The following is an 8,709-nucleotide window of genomic DNA, read 5'->3' as shown; positions in this document are numbered from 1 at the left end:
TTCATAACAAGCAAGAAAGTGGCTTAGAGTGGTTAAAGTTAAAGAATATTTTGGCATAAGTAGGCTCGACTTTTTGACTGGACTCTTTGACCATGTCCAGTGATCCATGTTAAAAACGTTCTTTATCAGAGTTATGTTATATTCATTCCCTACTGAAAGCCCCAGGAAACTTCTTAGCCAGGTGACCTAAATTTGCATTAGCTGGGGATCAGTACCTTTCAATAGTCCCTACGAAAATCTTTCCAATCACACAGCTGAATCCTTCAAATATTCCAATTCATGTGAATTAATTCTATTTTCACCATCTGTTTAGATATTCTGTGCAATAGCCAAACCTCTGTGTCTTCCAACTTCTGTTTCTTTCTCCAGGATGCAACTTCGTTTCAGCGTCTCCGTTTCCTTTTTAATCATTTCGATTACCCTATATCGAATTCCAATTTGCTTCTGTGCTGAGTATGAGGCATCCTGCAGTTCTTCATTTGATTGTGCAAATCTCAAACACTGGGCTATCCTTTCTGGGGATCGGAAAGACCAGACTATTGTGGCCACCCAAAATTTGAACTAGATTGCGATGGTGAATATGCAGAAATCACATCAAGTCCGAGAGCTATCGAGTTCTTGAAGTCAATTATTCTGATTATAGTCTTAGAGTTGTGAGAACTGACTTCTGGGATGATGTTGTCTAACCTATTTTAGGAACAATTCCATAGATCTCCCTTTCTTTAATTATAGTTTGGACTCTCGTAACCTGACACTGTACTACGATTGTCTTTCCTCTCCATTTCAGACCATATATGCCCCCACTCAGTTTAATTGCAGTATAAAAATAGCCAAAATAGTTGACTATTTCCTTCTGGCGGGCGGAGGTTATGGGACCTCTGAAATCGAACAAACGGGGCCTGCAGATCTACTGTAATTGTTCCAATTTTGGGGTCACAAGCCAGAATTTTAGATGAAGATTCAAGTGTGGAAAATATGAAGACTGCTATTCATAAAGGCTTTAAATTTGCATGGGAGGCAAATAATACTCTGTGCTCTGCTTGTCGAAACTCTGGTGGGCAATGCGGTTATAACCAAGCTCAAGTGAATTCACTTGCTATTGCAAAGACGGACTGTTCCATCTGAATGTAAATCAAGTAAGTACCAGTGTTCTAGTAATTCATACCAATATATGCAGGGCACAGATACAATAAAGAACTGCGACACGACAAAACATGTAATGTCGTGTAATTTGAAGAGTTGTCTCCGGACAGGTCTGTTTTGACGTTCTGGTACTTCATAGATTGAAGTTTAAGAAATTAATGACTTCTGTGAACGTAGATTGATGAACATGCCTTGAGTTTCAATAGGTTATTTCAGATAATACTGGCTTATTCATATCCTCGTCAGTTATTGTTTTTAGACAGTTACAGACTTTGCCCCACTCCCCTGCTCTTTCTGCAGAAGGACCTTGATAGCCTTTAGCCAGGAAGCCATGCCAAAGGGAAAACATAGTTTAGTTTATTATACTCCATACATAGTTGATTCGTATTCCTCAAGAACGATTCCTGACTTCTGCAACAACCGTCTCATTGTGGTTCATCTCCAGGAAAGCTAGGAAAAGCCGCTTTGGTTTTTCTCTCGGTTTACGTGGACACTGGCACAAATGAGACATGTTTATGCCAATTTACAATGAAACTCAACCTCCATGTTTCTCCTTGATTGGCTTAATTCACTTAATTTCGCACACTCCAACTTCATCTTAGAAAATATAAGAAGTCCTGTCTAGAGTATTTGCTGGCGGTAGGTAGACATTATTAGGTAAGTGCCAGGCTATCATGGGTTGTTGACATCAGTTTTAAAATAGAGGCAACTACTTTGACCCCAAGTCAACTTACATAATTACATTTAGGTCATATTTCCTCGTGATTAAACAATTGTCATTTTTCATGTGAGGATGTTCATTCTCAGGTCATCTCCGTCTAATTCCCACTTCTCTCACTCTTTAGGATTTGAAAAACCTTAATTCCGATCCCGTGCATATAATTCATACCAATCTACAAAGCGTATCGTAATAAGATGTAATCTCATTTAGTGCGAAGGATATTTCATTCGCTTTCATTGTGTTGGCACTTGGCATATACACCTTAAATTAATTGATCTTTTTGAAAACATACTAAAAAATAGCTCTAAAATTTCAAATCCCAAATCATGAATGACTATAAAAATGTATTGTTATTTGTTATTAAAATGAAGTAAACAAGATTGAGTTAAAATTTTGAAATTCAAAGATATTTTGTTTGGATTTTTCCTCACCTTCTTGTTTCAGAGTTCTCAAATTATAATTATACTCAGTTGTAACCTCTCTTTATGTTTTTTTTTTTTATTCTAAACAACCTAATGACTCCATTTTTTATTTGGAATTATTATATAACTACCTCCAGATTCCGATCCTTAATATAAAAGCTAATTGTAGATTTAATTTGGTCTTAAATATAGTGATTGCACATGTTAAGAGATTTTCATTAAATGGTAATTTTATAATGCACATGATTAATAAGGATATTTTATATTAAAAAAAACACTCATTTGTTAGAAATAACTAACTTTCTTAACATTCAAAAATTAATTATCTAGCTTTTATATTAAGGAGCAAGGTAGTAATTTCTTGATTTCCAAAGATATCATGATAGACTCTTCTTAGCCCTATGGGTCTACATATAAATGATTATGTCTGTCACTTGTAAATTCCAAAATCATTGTGTCAATTTAAGGCTGAACACAGTTCTAATTGCAGGATCAACTAAGCTGGGTTGGCGACTTGCTATAGGTAATAAAGAGAGCAACTTTGATTTTGATAGCTTCCACAATTAGTATTTCAAAGATTTTAAGAAGTTATGTTCTACAAATGCAGCGATTTCAGCAGGAGTAGGTGGACTTGCTCTAATCTCGATTTTGATTATTTATATATTCAAAGAGAGAAGAGCAAATCATGATCACGATCTTCAATCCTTCATGAGAAACTGGGGCTCTTTGGCACCAAAGAAATACAGTTATTCAGAAGTGAAAAGAATGACAAAATCATTTTCAAACAAATTGGGCGAAGGAGGGTATGGCGTTGTATACAAAGCAAGCCTACCTGATGGTCGTCCTGTCGCAGTTAAAGTAATAAGGGAATCTAAAGGAAGTGGAGGAGAATTTATAAATGAAGTTGCAAGTATCAGCAGAACCTCCCATATCAACATAGTCACTCTCCTAGGATTTTGTTATGAAAGGAACAAAAGAGTATTAATCTATGAATACCTGTCAAACGGTTCCTTGGATAATTTCATCTATCAAAGAGGGTCTTCAAACGCTCTCTGTGCTTTGGAGTGGAAGGTATTGTACCAGGTTGCTATTGGCATTGCTCGTGGACTGGAGTACTTGCATCGGGGTTGTAACACAAGAATTTTGCATCTTGATATCAAACCCCAAAACATTCTCTTGGATGAAGAATTTTCCCCAAAAATATCCGATTTTGGATTGGCTAAATTATGTCAAAAGAAGGAGAGTATTGTGTCAATACTAGGCACAAGAGGAACAATAGGGTTCATTGCACCAGAAATATTCAGTAGAGCATTTGGCGGTGTTTCTCACAAAGCAGATGTTTATAGCTATGGCATGTTGGTCCTTGAAATGGTCGGAGGAAGGAAGAACTACGACAGTGGAGGATCACAAGCTGATGAGCAATATTTTCCAGATTGGATTTATAAGGATCTTGAGCATGGTAAGCATCCAGCTAGTTCTTTAGTAATCACAGAGGAAGATGATGAGGCGGTAAAGAAGATGACTTTAGTGAGTCTATGGTGTGTTCAGACAAATCCATCAGATAGACCAGCTATGAGTAAAGTGGTAGAAATGTTAGAAGGACCCCTTCAATCCTTAACGGTTCCTCCAAAGCCATCCCTTGAATATCCTACAAAATCATCAGCAGTTATACAATTGTCAAATGCATCTTCCGAAGACATGATTCATACAGTTTCAATAAGCAGTTGACTTGTCTACTCTACCTACTGCCAAAGACAATTTAACTTTGAATTGTCTTGGAAGATTCATGGATAATTGCTAACTATTGCTTTCCTTTATGTTTGTTCATGCAAGTATGTGGGTCAATGACCCTTGAATAAACGTTGATGCGAATATTTCAAAATTTTACGCTAAGGCATTTGAAGGATGATCTGGTGGAATTCTTCGGTGTTTTTGCTCGTCCGTGAAGAAGTAAAAGTCAAATCCACTCAGCTGGTTGAAAATATTATATATTTTGACTCGTGCATATCATAATGTGAAAGATAACACGTATTGACTTTTTTTTTTTTTTACATAAAAGACAAAATGATTTTTAAACTATTATAATAGAAAGATAGTGGGAGATCAAGGGCTGAAATTAGAAAACCTATTGGCAATACGTACGTTGTACTCCAGTTCAGAACCTCTCCTCTTCCCTTCCTATCCTCTTGCTTTTTTTTTCTTTTTTAACTGTTAGATTAATATTTTAACGGTTCAGATTTAAATTTTTTTAAAACTATTATTAAAATATTAAATTATAAAAATAAATAAATTATAAATTATAAACTATATTAAAATTTAATTTTAATGATTTGCAAGTACACTAAATGTTTTTAAATTTCTTTTATAAATAGTTTATAAAAAATTAAAATCTAAACTATTAAAATATATTAATTTAACAGTTGAAAAAAAAGAAGAGAAGAAGAGAAGGGAAGAGAATGGGAAGTGAAGAGGAGAAGTTCCGAACTGGTTGTACTCACTCCTTCTAATAATAAGGTCCAGAATTTCTCCTCTCTCATTACTGTAGTTTCTGGCAGGGGGAAATTCTTACTTGCTAGGTGACTTAAATTAGCCAATCACAAGCTGAATCCTTCCAATTTTCCAACTCATGAGAATTAATTCCATCTTCACTATCCGTTCAGGTCTACCGTGCAATTGAAGCCAAACCTCTGCCTTCCATCCTCTGTTTCTTTCTCGAGATGCAACTTCATTTCAGGCTCTGCGTTTTGCTTTTTATCATTTCGACTACCCTGTATCAAATTCCAATTTGCTTCTGTGCTGATTATGGGGCATCCTGCATTTCATCATTTGATTGTGCAAATCTCAAACACATTGGCTATCCTTTCTGGGGATTCGGAAAGACCAGACTATTGTGGCCACCCAAAATTTGAACTAGATTGAGATGGTGAATATGCAGAAATCACCATCAAGTCTGAGAGCTATCGAGTTCTTGAAGTCAACGCCTCAGCTTCAGGGAACTGCAGGTACGTAACATGATGCCAACTGCGTTTTTTTTTTTTTTGGTAACTGATGAATCTTTCCCTTTTCTTATCTTTTATATTTGATTTTTTTAATTAAATCCTTGAATAATTGCAAATAAATCTTTCATTTCTGATGTGTTATTTTCTATAAGTAGTACTATCTTTTCTTTTTAATAACAAGGCAAAATTTTATAATGAAAGTAAAATAAGAGTTCTAAGTAGAAAAAAAAACAAGACAGGAAGTCAGGAACATAAATGAGTAAGCCAAAAAAAGAGGGAATTGCTTAAAGTTCAGTTTTGTTTCTCACATGGTTTATACTAATTAGCTGCTGGGTCTTTCTATTTTCGCTTTCTTTTGAATTGTGGACTCAGTTTTCAGTGAAAAGAAAAAAAAAAAAAGAATTGTGGACTCAGTTTTAGTATATTTTAATGAGTTAAGGTGCAACTATATCTCAAAAATTTTCACTCAAGAGTGTTGGGTGCTTGAAAGCTTGTGGCTGCAAATCTGTCCGGAAAGTTTAAAATCATACCAATATTGTCCTTTATCATTAAAATATTAATGATCAATATCACTATTTTAAATATCAGCGTTAATCTTATAATTGTATGCAGTAATATTATTATGATTTTAAATTTTTAAGGCAAATTGCACTAAAAAAAATCTTCTAGGTGCATAATGCTGTTAAGTAACACCTTAATCCTATTTTAATTTCCACATCATTTTTCTGCTACTCTTGCCTTGTTCAATCCCTAAACAGAATCACTGACTTTGTTCAATCCCCAAACGGAGTCTCTGACTCTTTTACCTTGTTGTCATCATCATGTTTGCATCATAATTTTTAATTTATTGTATTACATGCATTCTATATAGAATCTATAAACTTTGTTCCTTGTAGGCCCCTTTTCAGTGACTTATTGTCTGGATAAGGCATATGGATTAAAAAATTGTTACAATGCTATCAACGAATTAGTCCTCGTTGCTACTTTAATAGAATATCACTAACAAAGTGTGGTTCTTTCATCACAATCATCCTTCTTTTAGTTTTATTTAATTTACTTTCTCAACATTTCTGGAATTCCTGGCAAAGTCACCAGACGGGGTTATTCCCATATCACTGCATGAATCATACTACTTCTAGTCTTTAATATAAGACTTTATTTTTTTGGCCAAAATAATATAAGACCTTGTTTGATTTTATTTTGGTTCTAAATATAAGACTCTAATTCACTTTGTCTTTCATATTTATATATTTTTTTCCAAGGTAGTTCTTCTAACAATGGTAATTCTAACTAATATAATTGATTAACAAAAATATTTTAGAAAAGACAGTACATATTTATTATAAATAACTAACTTAACTTTTTTTTAATCTCCTCAATTAGTCAATTAGCTCTTATAATTAGGAGCGGAGGTAGTATATTCGGAAAATATAATCCTTGTGCAAAAGAATGGAAAAGCCACAGTAAATGTAAATCTTTAAAATAAAAATTTTCCAAAATGCTAATTTTGTATAGCAGGTGGGAATGCTCAATCCCCCCTATGCTATTCCACAGTTTCCTTTTCTTTTTGTGTATTTAATCAGTCGATTAAGACTGTGTCCGAATTATTTGTTTAATAAAAGTAAAGGTCAATCTAGTTTTATTTGTTTATGTGCATGATGCAAAGAATGTGACTTATATTATCTATCCGAATTGGCATTTGATGAGGAAACTTCAAAATCTAAACTTTTCCAAAGGCATTCATTTCCCACATTGCAAATTCATCAGTTTGACCATCTCATCTATCTTCCTGATTCTCTCTCATTGTTTCTTTCACACATGAAAACTCCCCTCAACCCATACTCCATGTTCTTTCTATTGGTTCTTTTGTTGATCTCTGCCAATACTCCAGCATCTCTGGGTGCGGATGATGATTTGTATACAAACTGTTCAAGTAGCTCTTTTAGCTGCTGAAGCATACAAAACCTTACTTATCCCTCTTGGGGAGGAGAAAGAGCAAATTATTGTGGTCTTCCTGATTTCAACCTCACTTGCGAAGCCAGTATCACAAAAATTACCATACGGTCCCTCAAATACCGGATTCCTCATTTGGAATGGACTACAGAGACTCTTGTAGTGGCTAGGGATGATTATTTTGACACTATCAGTCCAACTGATTACAAGAACAACACATTTGATCAAACACCGTTCAAGCATGTAGATGACGGGCTTCCTAATGTGACCTTTCTCTACGATTGTCCTGCTTATAGTTCTCCTCCATTTCCACCGAATCCTTTGGATACAAAGTGCAAGGGAGTTCATGATGATGATACAGACATAACAGTCTACTACCTTCCCGGACCATGGTATATAAGGGACTGCAAAAGTGTTATCATTCCGATGTATGAGGCAAACCTTGGTCGAGTTCAAGTTGCTATACAGGATGTATTACGAGATGGGTTTGGGTTGCAATGGATGGTAAATACCGACGATTGCAGCACATGATCTCAATCTGGTGGCCAGTGCGGCCATGATGGACAATTCTCTCGCTTCTGGTGGACCCCAAAAAACTTCATGTCCTGATAAAACGTCAGGTATCTGATTATTTTTCCAGAATCCCTTGTTTATTTGTAGCCTAGAACCATGGACATGGGACACAACCTATCATAAATGTGTCATGGCACTAATTGAGGTCTCATTTTATGTCTGATACAAAACAGAACTTATTTCTGTATTTTCAAGTATACCTGCCGGATAGTTGTGCCTAGGTCCCCAAACAACTCGTTAATAGGGCTGATAAAGTCTGCATCTTAACGCTCTCTTAATTGCCTTAATGGATCATCATTCATGCCAATTACCAAAGAAAGGCCTTGGAAGAGAGTTATTAGCACCTTTTAAAGAACATGAATGGTGTGGCAGATCTTTTAGTGTGGGTTGCCTGGCTTGTCATGGGGTTTACTTTTATCAAGTATCAACCCCGTTGATTCTTCTTCCCTTTAACAACATAGCAGTCAAATAGGAAGGGTCTGCAATTGCTTTGCAAGAGACGTAAAATTTTGATGATGTTTGACTTTTAGGATACACACAGACACACACACACACACAAACAGAGACGGCTTCCTGGCAATTTTGCAGAATCAAGGCCCCTTTAAGTTTTCCAACTTCATCATAATTAGGCAGAAATCAGAACACACGGAAACGCTCCGCGTTCCAATTTTTGGCATCATATGAAGCAGAGCCTCCCTTCTGTTCATTAAGCTCTCACATCAGTGTGAGAGTCCGAATGCGATTTCAGTCCACGTCAGATTACCTAAAGAAGTATTCTGCTGTTATGGAGAACTAAATTATTTTCCTAGAAGATTTAAATGTCTCTTTCCAACACCGTCTAGAGACATTTTAAATTTATAGTTGGAATCATTCCTCGAAAATTCAAGCTCAGGTGAAT

General features: G+C 35.5%; 1 protein-coding gene across 1 annotated transcript; it reads left to right on the top strand.

Moving 5' to 3' along the window:
- Window positions 1–975: 975 nt before the first annotated feature.
- Window positions 976–4,067, top strand: LOC114736356 (LEAF RUST 10 DISEASE-RESISTANCE LOCUS RECEPTOR-LIKE PROTEIN KINASE-like 2.1). The gene is made up of 2 exons (XM_028924142.1): window positions 976–1,083; window positions 2,854–4,067. Exons 1-2 carry the CDS (start codon window positions 976–978, stop codon window positions 4,012–4,014), a joined length of 1,269 nt encoding a protein of 422 aa, XP_028779975.1. The 3' UTR covers window positions 4,015–4,067.
- Window positions 4,068–8,709: the final 4,642 nt, after the last annotated feature.

The sequence above is a fragment of the Neltuma alba genome, unplaced genomic scaffold (assembly GCF_004799145.2).
Source record: "Neltuma alba isolate B1F8T4 unplaced genomic scaffold, ASM479914v2 tig00013330_pilon, whole genome shotgun sequence".
In the NCBI taxonomy this organism is placed as follows: Eukaryota; Viridiplantae; Streptophyta; class Magnoliopsida; order Fabales; family Fabaceae; genus Neltuma; species Neltuma alba.
This window is presented reverse-complemented; position numbering and strand designations above follow the sequence as displayed.

Coding starts and splice junctions, on each gene's coding strand:
- LOC114736356 (XM_028924142.1), top strand. CDS start 976: ATGAAGACTGCTATTCATAAAGGCTTTAAATTTGCATGGGAGGCAAAT. Junction 1,084..2,853: donor GCGGTTATAACCAAGCTCAA/GTGAATTCACTT, acceptor TTCCACAATTAG/TATTTCAAAGATTTTAAGAA.